The 27,454-nt window shown below is 39.1% G+C and overlaps 1 protein-coding gene across 1 annotated transcript in view; it reads left to right on the top strand.

Moving 5' to 3' along the window:
• The window catches only part of LOC139737198 (casein kinase II subunit alpha), a 48,065-nt gene extending 20,611 nt beyond the window's left edge, over window positions 1-27,454 (top strand). Inside the window, exons 2-11 of the mRNA XM_071647878.1 lie at window positions 3,616-3,727; window positions 4,920-5,021; window positions 15,411-15,461; window positions 17,093-17,152; window positions 17,562-17,645; window positions 18,363-18,473; window positions 19,743-19,945; window positions 21,211-21,359; window positions 22,078-22,170; window positions 25,556-27,454. Of these exons, the coding sequence (XP_071503979.1) occupies window positions 3,616-3,727; window positions 4,920-5,021; window positions 15,411-15,461; window positions 17,093-17,152; window positions 17,562-17,645; window positions 18,363-18,473; window positions 19,743-19,945; window positions 21,211-21,359; window positions 22,078-22,170; window positions 25,556-25,677 (1,087 nt within the window). The 3' untranslated portion in view covers window positions 25,678-27,454. The remainder of the gene's footprint in view (window positions 1-3,615; window positions 3,728-4,919; window positions 5,022-15,410; window positions 15,462-17,092; window positions 17,153-17,561; window positions 17,646-18,362; window positions 18,474-19,742; window positions 19,946-21,210; window positions 21,360-22,077; window positions 22,171-25,555) is intronic.

The raw sequence follows: 27,454 nt of genomic DNA, 5'->3' as shown, positions 1-27,454 counted from the left end.
TCATCACTTGAGTGTTTCTTCATCACTGAGGGGATGTTGTTGAACGTGTTATGTTAATTTTATTTCCTGATGTTTGTTTATTCCGGGTTTTTTTTTTTTTCGAACACACTATTCCACCTATTTTTAGCCACCATATGATAAAAAATTTGGGTTCCTGGTGATGAAATGATTACATGTGTAACAGTAACATTAGATTATTGACCATATGGCATGCCAGTGCTATGGGCTCAGTTCTTCTAATGTGATGTGCCAGTGAAAGCATTCCTCCCTTGTTAATCATGCACGCATATATAGCATGCATGTGCAGATAAAAATAAAGAAGGAAGGTGTATAAGACATACCCGTACACTTGTATATTCATGTACGTCCTGCTGTTATTTTAAACCTTTGGAAAGACACATTAAACTATCTGCAAAGTGTACATACAGATTTTTTTTATGACAGTGCATGTACTGGTAATTATGTTTTATTGACAATACCATCATGGTGTTCTTTCATTACTTCATGATTTTAAGTCTTAGATTTCTGCTAGTTGTGTGAAACATGCATGAAGTAATAAGGACCTGTGCATTGCGATGAACTGTACTCAGAGTACAAATTTGTATGTGTCATGCTCTGCTACGAGTATAGGGTAGCTCCTAGTCTGTGGGTGAGGCTGTGTGTGTCCTTAGCTTTTGACAGTAATAGCATGATACTAGTGTGTATTCATTCCATTCTGTTGGCACTCTCATCCTAAGAAGCAATGTCAATCTGAACTACTTAAGGCCAAGTAAAAATAAAACAAAAGAAAGTACCTCGAATAGTTTCTTGTCCTTGCATGCATCCGATTTTGGCAGTCAAATTCTCTATGATGTACTATTTTTTCAAAATTGCTATGAAAATATTACAAAGTATAAAATCATGTTTCACATCCCCGTTCACATCCTGTTTGGGTCCCCACAATTACTTTTTCTAAATTTCCTCCTTTTGGTGGCAGAAAAAGCATTGGAAATTCACCTACAGATCATGATTTCATGCGCACATTGTGTTAAAATCTCTGATTGTGCGTATTCACTGGCATACCGAGGCTGCTAGCCAAGAATCCTACAAACCTGTTGTTATGAGACAGTATTAAGAAATAGAAGTAATAGAAAAGGCATCAGAAATGTCCAAGGCCAAACTATGATTTTTTTTACAGGAGCATAGTAGCCAATCAAAGGAATTTCAGTTAAGCCATGTGCTAATTGCAAAACTGATCTCACAGTGGAAATTAGAACCATGATGTCGTAAGAAATGTTGGCATTGAGTCATTTCAAGAAATTATTAGCACTAGTATCGTTTCATCTGCTGGTACAATTAGTGATAAGGATAACCTAAAAGATGATATGATTCAGGGTTTTTCAGTTGCAACAAACTCTACAGTTCAGTTTTCCAGTTTCTCCTCTCATTCTTTCTTTGTGCATTTCATAAGCTTAAAGGACAAGTCCACCTTCATAGATGTGAAGGGTTGAGTGAATGCAGAAATATTAGTAGAATACATCAGTAAGAGTTAGAGGAAAATCGGACAATCCGTTCAAATGTTATGATTTTTTTAAGTTTCTGCTCAGTCACGGCTGGATGAGAAGACTACCATACAGTGTAGCTTGTGATGTCACATGTGTACAGCGATATAGGGAAAGTGTAAAGAAAATTCAACATATTTTCACTTTTCTCTCATAACAAAAGGTCACTCATCTTCTCTCTTTTAGAAGGCAGGGGTAATAGTATTACCCTTAATATACGTCAGTAACATACTTAAGAAATGTGCACTTTCTTCAAAAAGTAAAGTTTTGTGAAATTCTCTTTTTATTTTCCTTATATCGTTGTACGCATCTGACATCATATGCTGTAGTAGTCTTCTCATCCAGCAGTGCTTGCGCAGACACTTTAAAAATGCATAACTTTTGAACAGATTGTTGGATTTTCCCCAAACTTTCACTGATGTGTTCCACTAATATTGCTGCATTCACTCAACCCACATGTCTATGAAGGTGAACTTGTCGTTTAATCTTCCAATGTGATAACAGTATTGGCCACTTTCTTGCACTCAATAGCCTAGCAAAATCTTGTATTGTATCTGTAGGTCCACTGCATTATGGATTTGTTATTTTGACAGAATTTTAAACTGAGCAAAGCTTGTACAGTACCTCATGGTAAGATCTTTTTTTTTTTCTCTCTCTCTCTCTCTCTCTCTCTCTCTCTCTTTGTGTAGGATCAATAGATTTTAAAAGTACAGCTGTATGCTAGAACATGACATGAATGTGTGGCTGAGTAATCAGAAATAAAAGCAGCAGTTCAAGTTGAACCTTGCATGGAGATTATGAATCTAAGAATGTATGAGCATCTTGTGGGTTTATTTATTATGGGTGTTGTTTTTTTAGGTAGGTTTCAATACATGTACATACATGGTACCATTATCACAAGTTTTGTGAAGATTTTGAGTAAATTTCTATGGGTTCATTTATCTAAAAATTTTCTAAAGACAGAATCAATTCCACAATTCATGATCCTAACTGAGTTCGAGGCATTTTGGGGTGATAGTTTGTAAATGCAACAGTGTTTTCAAATGCGTTTAGAAATGCCGGTTTGAAATGCCATAAGAAGGATTATTTGAAAAGTGCTTGAGACCACTTTGCCCATTGGAAACAGAAAATAACCTGATATCCCTGAAAAAGTAACCTTTTTCCTTGGAAATGCCCAGTTTTAGATTACGATTAATATTCTGATGATTAATGTATTTCAGTTGTGATATCAGTCACGTTTTGCTCAGATTCGTCCCCTCCAATCATTTCATTCCAAAGCTTCTCCATAGCTTCTCATTGTACGATGTGAATTGCTGTGACATGCAGTCCAATATCTGTACAATGACCTCGTACAATGGACTAGATTATGGTTTGTTTTGAATACGTGTGTCATGTATCAGAGAGCGGTATGAAAGAAAAACATAATATCCTATTCAGTCTCCGATTTCAACAGGGATCACTGCTCTTCCACCTACCGGTATTGGGATATAACACATACAGTCAGTGCATGCAAAACTATTGTGAGATGTTATCATGGAATGCATGCTTGGCTTTGTCATATTCTGTGCTAAACCCACATAATATTATGGTACATGCTGTCGGATGCTAATATACAATAGGTCTTCTCATCATACATAGGACATGTCGTCGGGTGCCCGTGCATTGGCCGCTAACGCAATACAAATTGTATTGAGTTAGCGGCCAATGCACGGGCACCCGACGATGTATTACCTTAGTCCTCATTGTGTTTCAGCCTTGTTATGGGTGTCAGTTAGCTTTCTAGGAGAAGTAAAAGGGCGATGGTCAATTAGTGCAGTTTGCCTCGGGGGCCCCCTAGTGTCAAAGTGTCCATATCATGACTAGCCTAGCTGTGGCAGGCATTCTTGGGATGCTGCCCCCAGTAGATAGGCAGCAGTCATCAGGGAGTGCTGTCCCTCCCCGGTGCCTGCTTGCTGCACTGAGACTCGCCGCCGCAGTGCAGTGACATGGCAGCTGTCATGGGCCCTGCCGGTTACGGCCTCCATCTTGCCGCCATTATTGCGAGCCTCCTCTTTCTCTTCCAATGCTGCTGCAGGCAACAAGACGACTACCAGATCGTGCGGAAGCTCGGCCGCGGCAAGTACAGCGAGGTGTTCGAGGCAGTCAACATCACAAGCAATGAGAAGTGTGTGATAAAAATCCTGAAGGTGAGTTCCAACCACGTGACATAACGTCCTGAAGGCTGAAAAGCCCGAGTATTGACACGCATCCTGGTGGTAGTCATTGGGAAGGCATGATAACATACTTTGTGTGTCGTATTACATTGAGCGAGGCATGCATTTGTACTGTGATCTGGTCGTGAACCGTGCCTATGATACACAATACTTCTTGTGCAATATTAATATCCACTTCATCATGACTCACAATGACTCTTCCTATTACAATTTGAAACTCAATCTGGAGCAAAGAAATGATAGATGCTTTGTATGTTGTATTCCCGCACAATCCCTTGCACTACACTGGGCTTGCTGTGGCAGCATAGGAGCAGAAGGGCAGGAAGCACAGTGTAGTAAATGTCTTGCTGATATTGTGTTAAATGCAAACTGCCAATTGATATTCCTCCATCCAAATAAAGCCATGTAAAGACATAGTCACAACCCCTTACAAATGATATGTGAATCTACTCAGAAGGCCCATGCTTGCTACGGTCATAATATGCTTGATAGATGGTATAAGAAACATAGTCATAATAAATATCAAACAGGCTTCTTGACACCTGTTTGACCAATAGAGGGGAACCTCATAACAAACTGAGTTGATACTTCTGAAATCTCCTTGTAATATTTGGTATTTTATTATATCAGGAATAAATACAAACAAATGCAAAATGAACTAGACCTGCAAAATTGTCTTTGCACCACTGAAATTTCCTTGTTTTTTCGGAATGTTATATCAGGGATAAAAACAAACAAATGTGACATGAACTGGACCTGCAAAATTGACTTGTTATATATCAGGTATCTCACTTTATTTGGCATCTTTAAAATGAAATTCAAATGAGGTAGTTCGAAAGAGTTGTCGATTTGTGTCTGGTAAAAGTTTTGAAAAACTTTGAACAAGTACCATACATACAAGACATTGACATTGCCTGTTTTTCAAAGTGCTTTGTTTGAAATATGATGTATTATGTGCTCACATAAATATATGTTTGATGAATATATGTTCATCATTTAGATGAATATATGTTTGATGTAGAATAAAAAATATCCCAGTGGAGGGGGGGGGGGGGGGGGGGGGAGAGAAAAAAGTACCATACATACAAGACATGCGTGATAGATTCATTTTGTCTGATGCAGACTAGTAATTTTTGTTTGAAAATTTCTGAATGTTTCGCAATAGCCCGTGAAAAAGAAGAAGATCAAGAGGGAGATCAAGATCCTGGAAAACCTCCGAGGCGGTCCCAACATCATAGCCCTCCAAGCTATCGTCAAAGACCCAGTGGTGAGTGCGGTTCACGTTTGAGTGATGGAGATGTGGATGTTGAAAACTGATCTGACTTGATCTGCAAGCTGATGCTATGAAATTTGATATGTAAAGAGTGTCTGCGGCTCCAACCCACAGCTCTTCTCTCTCCTGTTTGTTTTCAGAGCAAACCTGCTAAGCCTTGCTGATGTTGCAATAATGAGGCTCCCTGAAAATTTAATCACCTATTCATGTCCTCATAAGAGAACAAAAAAGCTTCCCTTATTTGGAAATATTATCACTGCCCATTAAGATGCATGTAACCAGGGAGGTGCCCACCTCCCTGATGTAACACACAAGTGTCTTCCTGATAGCTCCATGAAACCTTTGTGATTCTGACGTGTGAATTTTAGCAGCCCCGGTGTAGTTGTGCTCTTTGCTAACAAACTACTGTATACGCTGTTATTTTCATGCACAGATATTTTCGCAAATGAGGAGGTCATAGACATTTTCGTGAGATGTTGTTTTCGCGAATTGACGCCAACGCTAACATATTTGTAAATGTGCTATTACCCTAGGGCATGGAGACATTTTCGCGTGTTGTTAAATTCGCGATCCAACTGAGATTCGCGAAATTCGCAAAAATTTAACCCTCGCGAAAATAACAGCTTATACAGTATTTAAATCTTTATTCCGTGAGGGGATTTGGAAAAAAACAAACAACAACAACAACAACAAAGAAAGAAATCTATAAAGTAGATGATATTGTTCCAGGTTAGCAATGCTACAAGAAATGATAACAATACGTCATAATCTCTACCACTGAAGCACAGACTGTGCATGTCTATCAATATCATTCATGACTGAAAATGCAGGGGAGGTTGTATGAAGTTTTTCAGGTGTGATTAATGTGTTGCACTGCCATCAAAATGTTGACTTGTTTATCACCCCATCTCTAAATAATGGATGTGCTGAGAGAACTGTCACACAGGTGCTCGAGTACTGTATACGCCAAATATTTCGCGAGGTTTTTATTTTCGCGAATTTCGCAAGTCAGCTGCTATTTGCGAAATTAAAAACATGCAAAAATATTAACTCTGATGCCGATATGAATGTGACGTATGCGTATACATTTCTCCGTTCAGTACAGGACTCCACGATCGCGAATTTAACCACTTGCGAAATTGTCGGGAAGTCCCAATTTGCGAAAATTTAGACTAGCGAAATGTATGGCGTATACAGTATGTCACAACATGCTGCAAATGTACTTTGTGTAGGCACCTCTCCTGAAGCTCAAACTCCTATCAGGACTTGAAGACATCTTAAACGTTTCATAGTTGTTTTAGGTCCAAGAACTAAAGTAGAGCAATAGCTATAGTCCATTATTTTATAGTGATGCAGGCATTGTTAACCGTCACATACATTGTGTAGATTGTACACTGCTTTCTGTTTGTTGTGTTTTATAAGCTGAATCGTAAATATGTGCGGGTGTTTGGATTAAAACGTGTAAAACTGTTGACGGAGCTGATTTTCCTTTGTTCAGTGTGTCATTATAGAATGACACATTGAACTTTACACATACCTGATAGATATGAGAGATCAATAAAATATTTACACTATTTCATTTCTCCTCTTACACTCCTAATCCCCCTTTTTTCCCTACCCTTTCTGAGAAGCCTGTAAATGCGTGAATGTGCATGGATGATCGAAGACACCTCACAGTGCAGTCAAACTAAAATTGCACAATAGATTAATTATCGAAGCGCAGTCACCATCAATTGTTTTTGTTTTTTTCACCATGAAATATGGTTTCATTTAAACAAGTACATTGTATACCTCAAGCATGTAGTTAGAAATATCTGACAGTGTTTTTGTTTATACAAAAATGCAGGCTGACAAACAGTAATCAGATGTCCGTACAGTATCAAAATTGGACTTTACTTTTAAGCCCCAATAAAAGAGAATTGCTAATCGGACTTTGAAACCAGTGTGTACCACTTGCTTGAAGTGAGTGATTGATGTGTTGATGATACTTGTTCACTGCATTCCATCCTTGGGATAGAATGTTTCGGTGACCTACTGATTTTAGAGAAAGGAGACTTCAGAAAATTGTGCATGTTTTTGTGAAATCTACGAGCTCCAATAATCACTATCAGTAATATTAGATATAAAATAAGAGTTGTATGTGAATTTATTCTTGAGTGCATAACAATGTCAAAAGTGATAACCATGTATTGTATTTATCCGTAATAAAGCATATGATTTTCAGGTCTTATAGCCATTATTCAATTCATAAGTTTCAGTCCAAAATATAGAAATTAGAGAACAATTGTCATCAACAAACACACAACCAGTTTGTGTGATTTATTCTTTTATCTAATAAAGACAAACAATATTTTGACAAATCAATAGGACTTTTCGTTTTCATATCCTAATTTGCAAGCAGTCTGATCAAAGTTTGACTAATATTGTAATTGCAACGAATAGCTTCAAAGCTGAATATGCAAAATTAAAGTTTAAGGAATTCAATAGGTGTTTTTAACTTGAGTGTATGCAGCTATACAATGTATATTATGTACCTAGCCAATTGTGCTTTTTGATAAACTGAAGATAGCATAGCTAACACGATGTCTGATCAGATTTATGTTTAGGAAGGGGACCACTGTGTACAAGTCTTTAGTTACATTCAGACGACAATCCTTAACCTCGAGGTTAAGCTCCTAGTTACAGACCATGTAGACGCACTCGTAGTTAGCCAACCTCGAGGTTAGCTCCATGTTGTGAAGAGCCACGAGATATCTCAGGTTTAGTGCTCTAACCACGAGCCGTGGAGGGTCCCCACTCCTAGTTAAGCACCGTGTGGACACAAAAATCAATGAACTCGAAGTTAAGCGTTACCTCTCCGTGAACTCCAGCCTCACAATTTCCCTCTGTTTCCGAGTCAACCTCCCAAACATAAATACACTACACATGGGTGCGAAGTGAACATCCTATGACGCACAGCAACAACATCGCCAGATTCGCGGACATTAGTTGTATATGGTTTGCTTGATCGAGAGAGAGAGCCAAGTGTAAGTTTACAAGGAAGTCCTCAGAATCCACCGATGATTCGTACTCGTAACTGAGGGCAAGCGAAATCACCGTCCGTTTAACCACCGCCATTTTCCTTCATATTCAGATTTCAATTTTCCTGGTTGATGGCATGCCCGCGCGAGCGCCACTTGTGTTGGGGTCACCGCGAAACTTTCGGTTTTGTGGTTTTATTATCGAGTGGGACTCACTTGTAGTTATTGGGGAGGGGGGGCAGGAGCTTAAAGGACAAGTTCACCTTCATAAACATAAGGATTGAGAGAATGTGGCAATATTAGTAGAACACATCATTGAAAGTTTGAGGAAAATCGGACAATCCGTTCAAAAGTTATGAATTTTTGAAGTTTTTGTGCAGTAACCGCTGGATGAGAAGACTACTGCAATGTATGAATAACTTAGATGTCACATGCGTACAACAATATTTACAAGGAAAATATAAAGAGAATTTCACAAAATTCCATCTTTTGAAAAAAGTACACATTCCCTTGACTCGTTACCGACATATGTTATGGGTAATATTATTCCCCCTGCCTTTAGAAAGAGGCAAGTCAAGTGTGTTCTTTTATTATGCAAAAAAAGTGAAAATATGTTGAATTTTCTTTACATTTTCTTTATACTGTTGTACGCATATGAAACCACAAGCTGTAGTAGTCTCCTCATCCAGCGGTTCCAACACAAAAATTTAAAAAAATCATAACTTTTGCATCGATAGTCCAATTTTCCTCAAACTTTCACTGATGTGTTCTACTGATATTGCTGCATTCTCTCAATCCTTATGTTTATGAAGGTGAACTTGTCCTTTAACCCTGAGGTTAAGGATCGTCGTCTTAACGTAACTTTTGTGTTTTACAGTCAGTACTTAAAGAGCTTTAAGTGTTACCTTGATTCAGCAGGTTGTAACTTTTCTATGCTGTTGTCAGAAGGGATTATGGATTTAGCTTTATTTGCATGCACACCAAATGTTCGTATACCAAATATTTCAGGAGTAATCATCACAAAGTTAGTTTGTCAATGAATCAGAGTGCAAGTCTTCTTTGATGCATCTGGGGATTAGCTGTGATTGATATGATCTTCCACTGGATTTGGGTGAAGCCATAATGTGGTAAAACTCTTCCAGTATTTGTGCATTGATATCATAATGTATAGGCCAGTGGGATGTTGTTGTGTTGTCATAGGAAATGGTAAAGGTAGCTCAGATCAACTCCCCATGCTGAACTACAGTGTACACAAAGGCTTTGCACAGGCTGGGCACACTAGCACTCTGTGTAGCATGCTAACACCCTCATCCCGCAGTAGTACAGTTACCAAGTGCTGTGTGATCACATTCCTAACATATCAGTCCTTACCAAAAGGTATTCCACCAATATGAAATTGCCATACGGTGCCATGGGGAGTTATCGCATGATGGTTGTTGCTCTTGATGCTGATTACTTCACTGTGCCCGTAGCATGCTAGTTGTACAGAGCAGCCAGTCAAATCATTTTTGCTGGAAAGAGTATTGAACCTTGAGCACAGAAAAAAAAAGGAGTGTAGTATTGGGATTATTCTTAAGCATCGGAATGTTCCTGAATAACTATTTTTTTTCATGTGAGCGGGAACATTGATGTGCAAAGAATGGGATTGTGGGTCTGTATCGGTGTGGGCTAAGGGGAATTTTAATCAGCTTTGCATTTTAGAAAAGGTAGAGTTTCAGATTTAGTAGTGATAACTGCAGACATCAAACTGCGGGAGGCATGACTTTGTTAGAAAAGGCGATTTATCATTCTTCTTGTAAGCACACATTTGAATACCTGTAAAACTGGTGTTGAAAATGAAGGGGAATTCACAAGATCAAATGAGTAGTTCATGGTGCATTGTATGAACAAAGCTGTTATATTTGTGAAGCAGCATCTTTAAAAAAAAAAAAATGAAGAAATAAGGCCACCTCAAAGAACCCTTAAAGGGTGTGTACAGTTCTGGTCGAGGTGAAGATTTAGCTTTTAACGTTTTGCGAGATATTCAGAAACCATTCTATGAGATGTCAAAGTGCATGCAGTTCTAAGGGGTATCAAGTTTATTCGATGAAAATCGGTTTTGAAATGGCTGAGATATCCAAAAACAAGGTGAAACAAAGAGATCCTAATAAAGTTGTGGCATGTCGCCTTTTATCATTAGCACTTTTTTGGATATCTCAGCCATTTGAAAACCTATTTTCATCAAATAAACGTTGAATCCTTCTTGAAATTACATGCTCTTTCATATTTCATAAGAGGCTTTTCATTATCTCATTCGGAATGTTCAAAACATGAATCCCTACCTCAACCAGTACTGTACAGTCCCTTTAAGTCAGTCATCATTTTTGTTCTTTTTGATACTATAATCTGTCCTTGACACCTAGGAGAGTCCTCAACCATATATTTGCATGTACAGGGGTGGCATACTGTCATCTTTTAAAAGTAGCTCCTCAGTTTTTGTTGCATAATCAAATTGATCAGATATTTAAAAAAAAAAAAAATCCCCTTCCTCTCCCCCCCCCCCCCCAAAAAAAAAAGATCTAGGAGCGACCATACACAAAATCGCACTGATTCAAACTGGCACATCCCTCACCAAAGTGAAACAGGCTGATTGATTAAAGAGTACAAATGTATGACACATTGATTCCTGCTCTATTGTACATTAACATATTACACACAAAACATGCATAATTGGTACATGATTCATGTACATCTGCATAGTACACTCAAACAATGAATATATTCATCAGCTGGTTCGTGCATTTTAAACATGACAGAAAAGTTGGCTCAGTACGATCTTGAAAGGCACGGACAGGATAAAAAGCATTATATTCCACATAATAAGAATCTTGCTATAGGATTGGTCAACAGCTGATCACATGATAAAGCGTAGTTTTGCCTAGCACATCACCTGAGAAGAAAAGTTCATTACACTCTATGATGATAGTCATTTTGTTTCGCTGATCTCTAATAGTCCACACATTCCTAACGCGTAATATAACTTACACTTTTGAGTACGTGCGAAATAAAAGTGTGTTGCACTGTGGTCTATCACTTGACCTGGGTCAAGTGATAGACCACAGTGCAACGCACTTTTAATTCAGTGCCACGCGTGGGGCGCGGAGCAAATTTGTTGTTTTGTCATCTACGCGCATACTAAAAGTAAACTATGTAGCCTAAGCCCTGAGGATACCCTAAGACAGCTAAAACAGTTTCAGATGTGGAATAAAGTGGGAATATCTAGGACCCTAGATGTGGAATATAAAGCAAATAGTCAACTTTTAGTTTCAGGCAATGAGACAAACTATCACTTCCTTGGCAATCTGAATGTGTACGCTGTCTTTCCACAGCTGCGCTTCAGAAAGATTGCTACATCCAGATGGCCTCGGAAGTGATAGTTTGTCCCATCACCTTCACCAATGTTGATTATTTATTTACTAGTTCCAGCAGTTTCAGAGTTAAAATCTATATGATATGAATTGGGAGGACATTCTTGATAATCATTTTTCCTAATGAGAAGGGATGGGTACAAACTGTACGAGGTTAATGGCTGAGTGTAAGTTTGGTACTGAGAGGAGAATCTCTGACCTGCTATTAGTCAGCAGGTGAAATTGTTTCCCTAAAGATAGTATACAAATATTGACTGCTCATGAGGATGATGGTGGAAATTATCATTCCCGAGGTGCTTTTCATACCGACCCTTCTATCACCCCGAGGCGTTAGCCGAGGGGTGATGGAAGGGTCGGTATGAAAAGCACCAAGGGAGTGATAATTTCCACCACCATCCGAATACAGAGCAGTTAATATTTGTTTTATATACCTCATCGTTTAAGACTTAACCAAGATCTAGGGCTAGGCAAATACGAAGTAAATTCTAACTGTTACGCCTAAACGTTAGCCCTAAAATCAGGCCACAGCCTGCGCTTGCTTGCATGGTTTTTGTGCATTTCGTACACTGCCCAGTACGCACGGTACATTGTACTCACTCACACGGCCTTCGGCGAGCTCCTGCATAAAATCTTGGCAGAAGATTACAGTATACATCCAGTTTCCCGTCGCTCGTGTTTTAATTCGATATTTCCGACATGCTGAGATTTGTCTCTGCTTCGGGATCCTAAGAAATTCTAATTGCAAAGTGTACGATCTTTGATCCAGCTCACTTCAAATCACGGAGGAGCGCTCGATCACCATGCCACGTTGAAACATGCCTGCAGTCTGTGCGCTAGTGCGATGATTTTGCATGTGTTTATACGATGCGCGTAGTGAACGTCCTTGGGTGGGGTGGAGGGGTTGCGGACACCGCGCGCGAAGTCTAGTGTACTTGTTATGTGTACAAAAGTCGCGGAGGGTTTACGAATTCTATCACGAGGGTTTTGCCTTTCTATCACGAGGGGTTTGCCTTTCTATCATGAGGGTTTTGCCTTTCTATCACTTACATGAAAACCCTAAGGCAAGATAGACGGGACTACACCTTGTCACGTGATATACTTTTGACCAATCAGTGATACGAATCTCACTTATGAGGTATATAAAATTGAATAGTCTTGAATGCATTCATATTCTCCCAAGACATGTATAGGTCAACAACACCATACCTGGTCATATCCTTTTTATTGATATATGGTGGTGTAACTTGGCAAAAGCCAAAAATGAATAAGAATGTAACTTTTGTGGGGGCAAAGACAAAATGATTCTTTGTCACTAGACAAAGAGATAGCAATTGATTGATTGTCAGCTTCGTTAACAGTATGTATTTCAAAAAAAAAAGAATAAGTAAGCACATCATATCCTCTGTTCTAGATTCTGCTGTGATTTTCAAAGAGTATTTTGAATTAGAGACAGTTTAAGACTTACAGTTCAGTCATTATATTGGTAAATTCAATATTTATACCCCCGCCAAACGAAGTTTGAAGGGGGTATATAGGAATCAGCGGACGGTCGGGCGGTCGGTCGGGCGTCGGTGTTGCAAATCTTGCGTCGCGAACTACTTCCTCAGTTTTCAACCGATTCCCATAAAACTTGGCACAGATGTGTGCCTTCAGTTGTAGATGTGCAAGACATATTTTTTGACAGTACCCAAAAGTACGTTGCCATGGTAACGGCATATTATGGGCAAAAATGGGTACAAATCTTGCGTCGCGAACTCCTCCCACAGTTTTTGATCAATTTTTATGAAATTAGGTACAGATGTTCATCTGAATATGTTAATGTGCAAGACACATTTTCCGCAGTGGCAAAAAGTGCGTTGCCATGGTAACGGCATGTTATTGGTAAAATATAGGGCAAAATGCTTCATGGCAAAACTGCTTCATCAGTGTTCTTCCAATTTTCATGGAATTCATATTGAATGTTTGTCTTAGGATATAGGTCAGCATGACACATTTCTTGACAGTGACAAAAAGTATGTTGCCATGGTAACAGCTTACATATTATGAGCCAAAATGATGGAAAATTTTGTGTTGCAAACTACTTCCTCAGTTTTTGCCCAATTTCCATGAAACTTGGTACAGATGTGTGCCTTTGGTTGTAGATGTGCAAGACACATTTTTCGACAGTACCCGAAAGTACGTTGCCATGGTAACGGCATATTAATGGCAGAAGATCAAGGAAAGATCTTGCGGATTTAACTACTTCCTCAGTTTTTTACCAAAGCTTATGAAATGTTGTTTTGACCAAAGCTTATGAAATGTTGTTTGGCGGGGGTATAACCAGTCGCTGTAGCAACATTTCTAGTTCTCATTTACTTATTTTGTCATTTATTGGTGTTATTATCTACTGCTGTTATTTGTCAGTGGAGTGGAGTGCCCAAAAACCAGAGGTTAAAACATCAAGATTCAGTTTGTTTGTACCTTTATCACTGGAATTCAAGACTCAATTTTACTTTGTCGAGGTAGTATCAGCTTTCCAAATAGTTTGAAGATTGATAGATGAAACTGTGTTTCCATGGTTTCTTGTTGTATACTATGTTTGTTTGTTTGTTTGTTTGTATGGGGGGCTGAAAGAAGCTGGGCCAAATATGCATGTCTTAGCACAGTTGGAAATACTGCAGGTAAACAAACATACTCCAAGCAAATGTGGAACAAGGAGAAAGCTTCTCTGATATTGTACTTCAACTGCGTTCATTTCCTGCTTTTTGTAACTGTTCATTGTCTTGTATGTAGGCTTGGGTCTGAAACTTTTTTTTGCAACATTTTTCTAAGATGAAGTGGTCCTTGCCTTCCCATAAGAATTTCTGAAATGCAAAATCAGTTCTGATTTATAGATTGCTGCCCTTTTGTAACACTGACTTACATGTATGTTTCGCTTGTCTTTTTAAGGAAAAAAAAAGTTTTGTGACCATGTCCTTGCTTAGCAAAGCAAAGGACGGCTTAGCTGAGTACAATGCACTGTGGATGCATTTCAGAGGTCTTTAACTGCATATTATGCACAATAATTCAGGCTGAGCCAATCACATTCAGGGAATTCAGCTGTTGAGAGAAAGTCTGTGTTGCTTTGAATGTGTGTGAGAACAGCTTTATGGAGTTGCATATGTGTTATATGTTATGAGACTGGGAAGGTTAACAGATCTAGATTTTGCTTTTGTTTCTTGATGGTTTTAATGTTGATGATGTTTGAACTATGACTAATTCATTTTCATATGATATGACAGTTGACATCGATGCACTCATAATTTATCTACGGAAAAGAATCAGTATTTGTCATTACATTTAATATAGAGAGAACATACCAGTCAGCAGGGATTTGGATAAATTGAAGACTTCTCAAGAAGTTTATTTTTTTCTCTTTTTTTTTTGTCACAAGATTGACAATTCATTTTAGCCTAGAGGGCAATGTGCTGGTGGAAGAGCATTGCATTTGCAATAGTAATACAAGGTCGAAATGTCTCGTGCAATATTAACCAAGAGGATGCTAATGATAGGAAGGCTTTTCCTTTTCCAGTATGATTAGTGTAACTTCCTTGTTTAAGGTGTGCATGTTGTGTTGTGTTAATATCTCTGCTTTATTGCAACTGTCGTCATAGCAAGATGCAGAATCATATTTCACTGAGTGTTATGCTTGGGAGTGTTATGCTTGGGACTGAGTGTTATGCTTGGGATTAACCTGTGCAGTGGCATTTTTTTCAAATGATGAAAGCAACATCGCCTGAGTAACAACCCCACACAGTCCAACACTCGCCTTTTTAAGGTGGCAACCTACCCCACACAGTCCAACACTTGCCTTTTTAAGGTACTAGCAAACTCCTTGAAAACAGAAACCAACTTCAAAGAATAGTGTCATTTGTCATACTAGCAAATTAGTAATGTTTATGATATTTTCCATCTCTCTCTCTCATCTCTCTATGTAGTCACGGACACCAGCCCTTATATTTGAGTACGTCAACAACACAGATTTCAAGGTAAGTGTGATTCCCAAGGAAATCTAAACTCTAGCTGATATCATGCAAACTGATATATATACATTGTAATATCAAAGGAAAGAAATGATAATGACAAAAAACAGTCATAATAAAATGGTAGGGTACAGTACCCTCCCCACCCACCCACCCACCCCCCACCCCCACACTGTCATAAGAGTGAATGCCATGGATCTGAAGTAAAGGTAGCACACCCTGCTCAACAATCTGGTTAGTGTAGTTTTCACTCATTCGTGACATACAAGGATATATTGAACCCTACAATAAAGTAAAACAGCTAGATTCTGTTTTGTTTTTGTTATTCATTGTCTGTACGAAAGGAAAAGTCCTGACTTAGTGAATTGTCAGTGAAGGCAGATGTTTAGGGAGAATTTAGTTGTCTTTTTATTGGAAAAAAAAAATGGTGATAAGGCAAGAAAAATGTCAGCAATTTGACTTACTGTTGAAAGAAGGATCCAATGTCGAGATGTCATCAATGTGCATTGTGAGACAGTATATGCAATTGCCATGTAGATCATGTGTTCACCATGTTGCATGCATCAAACTTTCAGTTTTAAGCCGCAGTGTAGTATAGATTTCACTATCCCTTGACACCTTCAAATGAAAGATTAAAGGCATCAGTGCTTTCCGATAGCAACTAGAACATAATTATCCATGTTTCGGTGTGTACATACAATAATGTTTTTTTATACTAAATATGAATTGCGTACACCTATACCTTTTAATGCTCTGAGGCTCTTGTCTATCAACTTGAGAGAATTCACCACAATGTGCTGAGTGCATACTGGGGAGGTTTCTCTACAGTGCAGGAAGAAGGAGATAAGAGTGAGAGTTTGAAGGCCAAACATGAGATTTTAGATACCTTAGCCTGCATAATGATAGTGCAGGAAACATTCTGTTTTCGTTTTGTATCCCCACCCGTGACAGGGGCCATGGGAGGGGCGGGAGCACACTTTTGGCTTCATCCCCCCCCCCCCCCCCCCAAAAAAAAAAAAAAAAAAACTGGAAAAAAAAGAAGAAGAATGAAAACACAAGGTACCATTGACCTGACCGTGTGCGCACTAACTTTGACCCCCACCCCACCCCACATCCCCCCCCCCCCCCCCCACACACACACACACATACACACATATACTCACAAAGGTTCAGGGCCCTCTGCATGAGTCAATGCAAACTTAATTCATGTCACTGTGGTAGTGTGCAAATTTTGGGAGGCTTTCTATCATGTTTTGGTGTCTGTATCTAATCATCAGACAAATATGAACTGATGAGATTTTATGTCAAGGGGTCAAAAGGACATTCTGTCAGAGGCTCATATTACACAGTTCAAGCAATAATTCAAGAAGCATGGTACATATTGTTTGATACAATATCAAAATTCACTTTAGCTTATTATGTCGTAAATTGATGGCAAAATACCATTGTAGATTTACAAGAGGTCAACACACAAAATAGCCCCATATTAAAGCAATCATGACTATTGCAGAAGTGAAGAACAAGTACTCTCAAATGAATATTATTCCCTATAACGTGCATACTTGTGATGATTTACTTTCAATATTTGGTCTGCTCGTTGGTAATGCAATTTTCCTTCTGTTTCATTTTCTTTACAGCAATTGTACCAAACATTAAAAGACTATGAAATCAGATACTACCTGTTCGAGCTATTGAAGGTTTGTATATCACTTCGCATTACTTCTTAAGCTGATGTGCTTGTTGAAAAGAAAAAAGAAAAAATGTCATAGAGATGATCTTTAAATGTGACCATTTATATAACATTTATACGACCGTAAGAAATCAGTCTTGTAACATTTTGACTAGCTGTCACAGGGATTAATTTGTGAAATATTTCGCATGCAGTATTAAATCTATTACATTGAAAAGATCATTTTGTTTTGAACAAATCTTTAAAAGAGAGGCTTGTTTGCTGTGTGTCAATTAAGTTCTATCATGTGGCTGTCAAGATGTTTATTCTGCCAGAATTTAGACTCTTTGACCTAATACACACTGATAGCATTGCAAATTTGCAAATTGTTGGATGGTTTTGATATGTGATGCACTGTTCCATCTCGATTCCTCCAGGCATTAGACTACAGTCACAGCATGGGGATCATGCATCGAGATGTCAAGCCGCACAACGTCATGATCGACCACGAAAACAGAAGAGTGAGTTTCTACCCAGCCTAGCAGGAAGTGGCGTTTGGAGATGCCAATGACAGCTCTCGGCGGAGTTGGCCACATAAATTATACGATGCTCTTACATAAACCCACACTTTCTACAATGTACAATGTATGTCATATGTAAGCTATAGATAGGCAACATTGTGCAGTGTAGCAACTGAACCGTACAATGCTTCTGTTTGAAGTTTTCGGGTGTTACGGTGGCTTTGAATTACACGCAAGAAAATGATATAAATCTCAGATTTGTAATTAGCATAAAAATCGTCCTTTCCAGAATTGGTCTCAGTGTACATGATCGCCTGTTGAATATTTGTGAGAGGACAAATTGCTGTAATATTGGTTTGACCTGTGAGCTGCTGTGATGTTTCATCAATAGACATCTCACAAAAGTTCATCTAAACACGGTAAAAAAGTGCTGAAAATACTTCAAGCTTGACAGCGCAGAAATTTGTGTAAGGAGTTGCTTGCCTTTGGAGTAATGTTTTGTGCCTTCTGTAATGAGTGAAATATCAGACAAGGAGAAAACGAAAGACCGAAAAATAAATTGAGCCCAAGCCCCCCCCCCCCCCCAAAAAAAAAAAAAAACCAACAACAACAACAACACCCAATAAACAAAAAAAAAAAGAAAAGAAAAACTATTCATGCAATGGTAATATGCACAAAATGAATAACCACCGACTTTGGTTGTGTTCCTTCCTGTAGCTCCGGTTGATAGACTGGGGTCTCGCAGAGTTCTACCACCCAGGCCAAGAGTACAACGTGAGAGTAGCGTCAAGATACTTCAAGGGCCCTGAGTTACTTGTTGACTACCAGGTACCGTGCTTGAACATGGCTCAGGATTGTATTCATTTTCTGTTTTTCATCAGTGTATTAATCCATATATATTAGTATTGATGTTCATGATATGACATATCATTTTATCTCCTCTCTCTCTTCTTCTTCATCTATTTTTTTTTTTCATTTCATAGTAGAAGTGGTAGTCGGAGTAAAGAAATGGAGGAATAGCATAAGAAGTAGTAGAAGTAGTATTAACAATAGTAGTAGCAGTAGTAGTAAGTAGTAGTAGTAATAGTAGAAGTAGTAGTATAGCAGTAGTAGAAGTAGTAGCAATAGTTGCTGTAGTAGCTTGTCATTGTCAGTGTCAGAAGTAGACAAATTGGTAACACTGTTTCTTATCAATTCCTCAGGCATTGCAACTACTCACACACTACTGTAGTAGCATTTTGCATCAATTTCATATTGAGCCTTGGGGGATGACATATCACCTTATACTTATCAATGAGCATATTACACTGTACAGTGTGTCTCTAAAAAAAGTAAACCCAACTTCAACAGCAAATTTTCAGAAAACTATAAAATATTTGCACATTATTTTTTCATGGTTAGATAGTCAAATAAGTCCTCTATCCAATGATACCATGTAGGTTATGTAATTCTCATGCATGACTGAGCATGATTCAACTTAGTGAATGGGTGTGAAATCATCACTGTGGCAAGTTATTTCTTGCTATTGTCATGTATTCAGAGCATATTTGAAGTTAAATTTTTGTCACATGTTAGGCCTATGATTACATAACAACTTCAGCAAAGGTTGTTCCTGACACATTCACACTTCACATGCTTTCCAAACATGGTACAGTTGACAATATAGCAGAGAGTATTCCTGGTAACTCGATACCAGGAAACAAAAAGTTTCGTGGAAGTTCAAGACGCTTTTTGGATGCAGTTTCCCGACAGGCAGCCTCCAACAAAAAGAGCCATCTGGTACAATGTGAGAAAGTATGCTGATCACGGAACTTGCCACAGTGATGATTTCACGCCCATTCACTAAGTTGAACCATGCTCAGTCATGCATGAGAGTTACATAACCTACGTGGTATCATTGGACAGAGGACTTATTGGACTATCTAACCATGAAAAAATGATGTGTAAATATTTTGTAGTTTTCTGAAAATTTGCCGTTGAAGTTGGGTTTACTTTTTTTAGAGACACACTGTTTATCAATCTGTGCAATAGTAGACAAATACTTATCCCGAGTAATTTTCTCTTACTTTCCGTGCACCTGTCTTCCCTTCACCCTAGCTCTACGACTACTCACTAGACATGTGGAGTTTGGGCTGCATGCTAGCCAGTATGATCTTTCGCAAGGAGCCCTTCTTCCACGGCCATGACAACTACGACCAGCTGGTGAGGATCGCCAAGGTTCTGGGCACAGACGAACTCTACGAATACCTCGACAAGTACCAGATTGAGCTGGATCCCCGATTCAATGACATCTTAGGAAGGTGAGATGTCCGTCGCAGCAGCTACTGGGGCACATTTGCCATTAGTCAAAAGGGAGAGAATAGTGTGCTTTGGTGCATGTTGCTGTTGGCCATAAACTTAGTCACATTTTTACCAAACGCCACTATTTGAGACCAACACTTGAAAATGCTATGTATTTGCAGTCTAATTAAACAGAATATGGTCTATATTACTTGTTTCATACATAATTATGTTTCATGCATTGGAATCGTTACCTTGTGAAACATTGGTTAAATCACTGTGATCTTTTATGTGAAGTTATACCAGTTTTACCACCTGTTGTAATATATATGTTGTTGCCATTCACTGTCTCCTGAGACAAAAGCATGACAACTACAATGCATCACACTGGAAAAAAACAAAAACAAACAAATAACCCCCTTTCTGTGTTTTACATAACAGTTCTAGATGATATAGCTCCTGTAGGCTGATACACATTTTACCAATAGTACAGCTATACTGGGCTGTAGACCCACCCCCCAGACACGCTGAATACATTCACCGACAGCAACCACTACACCACAAATCAAGGCAATGTCCTATTTTTTGTCATTTGCCATGGTGGCCTTGCTGTGTCTGTGACATCATTAGACTGAAGAGCCACGATGTGGCATTGTGGAAAGGTGTTTTTACATCATCGCCATGCTCTGAGACGAGTCATCAGAACCAATAGGCCTGTTGATCAGGCCGTTAAGGGATAGTACAGTATTGGTGGAGATGAGAATTGGACTTTTAACTTTTCACAAGATACCGAGAAAACACTTACAATAAGGTACAGAGCATACCATTTTAAGAGGAATTCAAAGTTTATTTGATGAAAATCGAGTTTGGAATGACTGAAGCATCCAAAAACAAAGTAAAACAAAGCGAACGTGTGGGTCTCACACTTTATTAGAATCGCTCTTTATTGGATATCTCAGTCATTTCAAAACCAATTTTCGTCAAATGTTAAATTCCTCATAGAATTACATGGTATTCCATATTTCATAAGAGGTTTCTCGTTATGTCACCAAAAAAAGTTAAAAACCTTAAATTAGGTCGCAACCAAAACTGTACGATCCCTTAAACAATGCGATGAATGTGTGTAAAAGGACTCGACTGTTCTAGGGTAATTGAAGAAGGTATAGGATATAAAGCTACAAAACAACTAGAACAGCAGTGTTGATGTAAGCAGTGCCACTTGTGTGATAAACCATACCTTATTATTCAATTTTCATTCCTCTGGTTGGTTGCAATTTTTTTGCAGACATTCAAGGAAGCGCTGGGAGCGGTTTGTCCACAGTGAAAACCAGCACCTAGTCAGTCCGGAGGCGCTTGACTTCCTCGACAAGCTTTTACGTTACGACCACCAAGAGAGACTTACTGCCAGGGAGGCCATGGAGCATCCTTATTTCTGTAAGAAACTCGTCCACCACTGAAACCACTGTTTCTGTTACCCCCTTCGTCTTATTCAGACATACTGTAATAACAGAAATTTTTACATGCGAAAATTTTTCAAGATTCACAAAAGTAAAATGCTCATGAGAGTATGTGTCTGCACAAATTTGTGAAGGTATCATACCAGGAAAGGGGCTGTCGGCACCAATTTGCAAAAGTTTCATGCTGTGAATGTTTCTGGTTTCATAGTATACACCCTCACTAACTGATCAGGGAGGAATTCTGCTTGTTTTGATAATTTTATAAATTTAGAGTTTGCTGTACGCTATGTGCTGCCCATTTGTCACAAATCCATTATTGAAAAACCTAACATCTGGATTTTCCAACCTCCCCCCCCCCCCCCCCCCGACATACATATGTGTTTCTATGTGCGTACATTCATTCTACTCGTGTATATGTACTTGAGTTGATTAGTTGGTGTGACCCAAGGAAAGAAAGTTAATTTTTGTGGGATTTTTTTTTAAAGGAACATTTGAAAGACAGTGTGCAAGTTGGTAATACAAATTGTGTTCTTGGGCAAGTTTTTAAAGAACTGAAGCAGTGTAACATACACAGGCACAGCGAGACAATTTATTTCAATCTCTGTTGATCTGCCTGTCTGACATCTGCTTGATTTGATGTCATAATTTTTCGCTTCTTTGACTTTAATGACCGTTTTTGTTTTTCGATGCTGCAGACCCGGTGGTGAAGGAGCAGAATAGGTCCATACCTCCGGTGATGAGTGCACAGCCCAATGCCTCAACCAACGCCACAAATTCAAGCAGTGCATGTGAGTAGTCTCTCCCCTTATCTTTTTCCTCATGTCTGACAGTTGCCTCTTCATCAGCATATTCTCGCCATCAGAAATTCAACCCCTAGCCCCCTCCTCAATTCCTCCTCCCCCCTCACCCATTCCCCCACACGCCAATATGATATTCAGGATTGAACTTTGAAAAGATGTCCAAGTTACATCCTTGCACCAAATCAGAACTTGCCAGAGTTGAACACATCATTATCAAACTCTCCTTTCAGTGAGCATTCAATCAGTTGCTAATTGAGATGGCGAATTTCATCGCAACCTCTTCGCATTTGACAGCAATTTATCATAGCTCTCAGTGTAGATCACTTTAAATATCTTGAAAGTCATTTTTGTTCTTGTTTTTTCTTCTTTTTTGAAGTGGGGTGAGGGTAGTGTTTGATTTTACAAATGGAGGAAGTATGTGCATGTACAGTTAGTAGTGTCTATTAGCACACTAGTGCTTTTATATGTGTTTTTTTTTGTTTTGTTTCGTTTGGAAAGCTGTCTAAAGTGCTAGCTTAGACATGAAACCCATTGCCCCTGTACTATGGTCAACATGTAAATGATGCATTCGATGTTGCTTGTCAGAGCAAGACAGGAAGGTGATAGAAGAGAGGTGCCTGCAAACACTAAAATATATTTGAACCCATGCCCCTGAAGTCCTGGTGCTTTTTGCGCATCATCTATAATATCATGAAGATAATTGTTAATGTGTCTGTGGTGCATGCAATGTACTTGTACTCGATATATCTGGCTGCCGTGATTAAAAACCCCATCAATATCACTCGCCCTATATACTGAGCACCAGATGACTGTCTTTGCCATGGCTTTTGGTATTTATTTGTGCACCCTCGGCTTCTTCAAAACCCCTCCCGTTCACTCTCCCAGACTCCTTATAACTCACCACCAAATTTGCCTTTATTCTCTTGTTTTCAGCATCTGCTCGTAAAGGTAAAAGAGAGGACTTTTTACCATAAATGCATTAATTTCTGGAAGACCGCGTTCACTTCATCTCAGCCAGCTCGCAGTAATTATAGGAATTCTAACCTTCTAGCAAGGGCATGTGTATGCATGAATATCATCCACTAACCCATGTGCAATAGTGGTTTGATTACAAAGCAAATGAATGTGGGGGGGGGGGGGGAATAGATGTAGCAGAATAATAACTGAGAGGGAAAAAAGATAAAAAATTATGATGAGCTGTATTTGATTAGACGTTAAAGTTTTAAAAATGCATCTGACTCATAGCTTCTTAATGGTGGTTTTGATAGATTTCTTTAGATATTTGTATTTTTTCCATTAAAAGTTCTGCTCCTTGCATAAAAAGTAAACTGCTAATATGTCATTGGAAGACCTGCTCATTTGACTGAAATAGACAGTATATTACGATTCTAATTTTGTGACAAGTAGTCATGTGTGTACAGTGAGACAGATCAAAGCATCTTCATGCTTTAAATGATGCCAAATAGATCTAACTTCTCTATCCACCCATCACGGGGATGTCAAACTGAATTCAATTAATGAAGGCTCCTGTGTGGTATCTTTCTGGTTTTCCACCCCTAGAAATCTTTCTGTATGAGATTTGATGAACATCATCCCATAGGTCAGAGATAATGTTTGAGTGAGTTATATTCAAAGAAAAAAAAATTGCTGTTTTCCATTAACCATAAAACCAAATCAGCAGCATTCTAAACCATGCTCTTCTCAAGAATGAACTCTGATCAAGCACTACATCCAAGTCGCTCATATGTCACTTAGCAGGCACAACATTGAAGTCTGAACGATTACTGGTAGCGGCAGGGTTAAATACTAGGCTCCAGTTCATTTCCTCGTTTCTTCATCTCCATATTGGTGTCATTGAGACAAAAAAACAAAAAACAAAAAACAAAAACAAAAGATGATCACATGTTTTGCTAACCTTTCATGTCTTGGCAGCATTTCTTTAGCGTCATGTAGAGTCAAGCCTCGTTTGGGCATCAATTTAAGGAGAGTGTGTCAGACAACACTATGTTCAGTCACCAGTCACTCTGTCACTCACTACTCCTAGTTGCAAGATGTTGCACACCATCCATAATTAACGTCATTTCATGGAACATACAAGTGAACTGGTAGACAGTCAAAAGTTTCTGAAAATTCACAACATTCTTGATATTGTAGGTAGTATTATTGTAATTATTCTTATATATTCTCCTTCTCCTTATTTTTCTTCTTTTCTATCATCATTTTTATTACAATAATGATGATAAGTGAGACATGCATTGTTCCTTCACGATAACACTCAAACTTGGAAAAAGTGCAATTTGTCATTGTTGTCTTTAAAGTTCATGTGCTCAGTCATGCATGACAATTGTCAGCATAATTAGGTATCAATGGAAAGAAGAAGAGTTCCACTTCCCTCACAACCAAAATTGTGCTCTTCATAGCTGACAATTAAGAAATGAAAGCCCTCCAAAGTTGGATTACCTTTTTTTTTTTATACGCTCTGTATAGCTATACTTCATAGACTGCGTAAAAGTAGTTATAGTGGCTGTAGCAGGGTCTTGTCCCGATCATTGGTTACTCCATGACCCTCAAATAACAGATGCCTGATAGCTGGAGTAATGACAGGGGAAATACTGCCTTTTAAAAATATTCAAAATTAATGCTTTGGTATGTCTCTTCATATCTACTAATCCATTCATTTCACTGCAACTCTGAATGTCATCCTGAATGCTAACACAAGCTCTACTTGAATTTGCTGCTTTTCTCTGGTCATGTGCATTAGATCGATCATGCAGTTATCGTTATGTTCTGAAATGTTGTTCATCAGCTCTTCCATCCTCAAACTTCATCGTATTTCATTCTTTGTTGGGAGGTAGTGATGCAGTGCCTTATTTGCCGGCAGTTGGTTGAATATGACAAATTTTTGAGTTTCGAGACAAGATGACAGACCAATTTGAATCATGAGTTCTCGACATGCTTGGATGATTTCTCGTACAGTTCTCCTTTAATCTGCCATCAAAACTTATATGACAATTTTCCAAAGCGTTTACAGTGTACTTAGAAAGGTGACTTCTGTGTGGACTTGTTTGTCTCCATGTGATATGAACACATTCAAGTCTTGCTGGCAATTTGGGGGCAGATTGTGAAATAGTAACGATATGTGTGTGTGTGTGTGTGTGTGTGTGTGTGTGTGTGTGTGTGTGTGTGTGTGTTTGTGTGTGTGTGTGTGTGTGTGTGTGTTTGTGTGTGTGTGTGTGTGTGTTTGTGTTTGTGTGATTTACAAAGAGATAGCATCTTCCAAGCATGGGCATGTTGCTATGAAGTAAATTATTTCAAAATGACGTCCATCATGGTGTAAAGCCTAATTTGAATTCTCTCCCTTTCCTCCCGACAGCTATCGACTCGAAAGCACGGCCGTCCGCTACCATCCAAGGCACACCCTTGATACCGACCCCAACAGCCCAGACAGTTTCGCCAATACCCAACCCCAGCCCCGCAGCTGCCGTGGCACCATAGGTCACCACAGCCTCCCCATCCCCTTCATACTTACATCGCACCGAATTTTGCTACCCACGTTGGGAAGTTTGCCCTCCGGACTACAGGGGGAAAAAAATGCATTTGCTGGAATTCCTGCCGTCTGGAAAGGGGGAGAAGAAAATGCTCTCAACTCTGATACAGCGTTGTGGCATTTTATATTTCCTGAGTTTTTTTTTCGAACGGGAGAAGAGAGAGATGCTGATGAACAGTTAGATTATGGATCCTCGCGGAAGGCTAAGCCAGGTTTTGGTTGAACGTGTAATCATACTTGGAGAGTACAGCTCTCAAATGTACATCTTGTGGTGACACAAGCCCCCAGTGGCTGATTTTAGGACGATAGATAATGGTAGAGCTCACTAGTTTTCTCTTTTCCTGTGTGCGTCGTCCACGATTGGCTCATTTCAATCTTTGGGAAGAGCCCTCCCCCTACACAAATTTTACGACAATGTCATGACTCTGCTGAGATTCAATAGTACATTTACATAGATAGGTTTGTGTGTGTGTTGATAATCTCACCGCTCTGTCGATGCAATTACTGGCATGGCACGGTTTTCCAAGATGGCGCACAGTGAGCATGGCTACAGTGTACAGGCTCCTCGCCATTGTGTTCTTATATGATTGTAAATTGGGTATTGATCCTACTAGACAGGTATGAGTATTTGAATTTTGTCTGGCACACTAGAGAGAGAGAGGCGCACGTTTGTATGGAAGAAGAGGGTCAGTCACGTGTTGTTTGTAATGTAGACTGCCCGATGGATTATTATATAGTTTTTATTTTAGCATACAGTCGGGAACAAATTGAAAACACTGCAACATTTATAGAAGTGTCCCCATAGGTATTTCATTCTCTTCTAGAATTAGATTTCCTTCCCTATCAGTTCCCCGAAGATATTATATTTGGCACTGACTTACAACAGCAGTGTAAAGTGTCTGGTACTCTTTCAGAGGATATGTTCATATGTATAGTGGTGAAGTGTGCCGCAAAGCGAAATGCAAATTGTGCTTTTTATTTCTTTATCTTGTCTCTATGTTGTCAGCATTATGAGAGGGGGGAACAAATACTGTGGTTGTGTTGTCATATTAGGTTGTATGAACAACTATTTGCAAGTCGCCCCTGAATCCGAAGGCCCGATGTGTTATTTTAATGTTAATGGTGTTGCCACGGCAGAAAGTGAGACGACTGCAGTGCTGCTGCGTGGGGGCAGTGCTTTCTTTGACACAGCCCAAGGGCTTGGCCACTTTGTTATGTAACGGGGTCCATCTCGTACTCCACCTCTATGTGTTGGGAAGTGTGTAAACATCTGCGTTTATTATCATGTGGGTGAAACCGTGCCCCGCGCTGTGTAATGTATCAAAGTAGGCTTGTATTAAGTTAAACAATGCTACCAACAAAAGGCACAAAAAGAGATGCTTTTATACTTATGGATGTATATGTAGGTTGTCACTCTGTATCAAAGTTACCAAAGAACATATACCTTATAAATTCAGGAAAAATGACTAAGTCAGTGACATTTACTATGATAGCAGGATATTGCCTGTCACTATTATAACGCCCATAAGTCTGTATGGAATCTCTCAACCCTCTGTGTACTTCATTGGAAGAGGAAGACGGTGTCACTACCATTGTAACTTTGTCAAATCCCATCAGAGCTGCACAGACAGTTGAATGAAAATTAGGAATTGACAGCGATCGAGTTGATTTTACGCCGTTTGGCCAAGTATCGGGGATGCTTGGCTGCTTTTCAGTTTCAGTTGT

Source organism: Diadema antillarum, unplaced genomic scaffold, assembly GCF_040938485.1.
Source record: "Diadema antillarum isolate AM-2024a unplaced genomic scaffold, OU_Dant_1.0 scf00000028, whole genome shotgun sequence".
In the NCBI taxonomy this organism is placed as follows: domain Eukaryota; kingdom Metazoa; phylum Echinodermata; class Echinoidea; order Diadematoida; family Diadematidae; genus Diadema; species Diadema antillarum.
The sequence above is the reverse complement of the archived record's forward strand: the minus strand, read 5'-3'. Positions and strand labels throughout refer to the sequence as shown.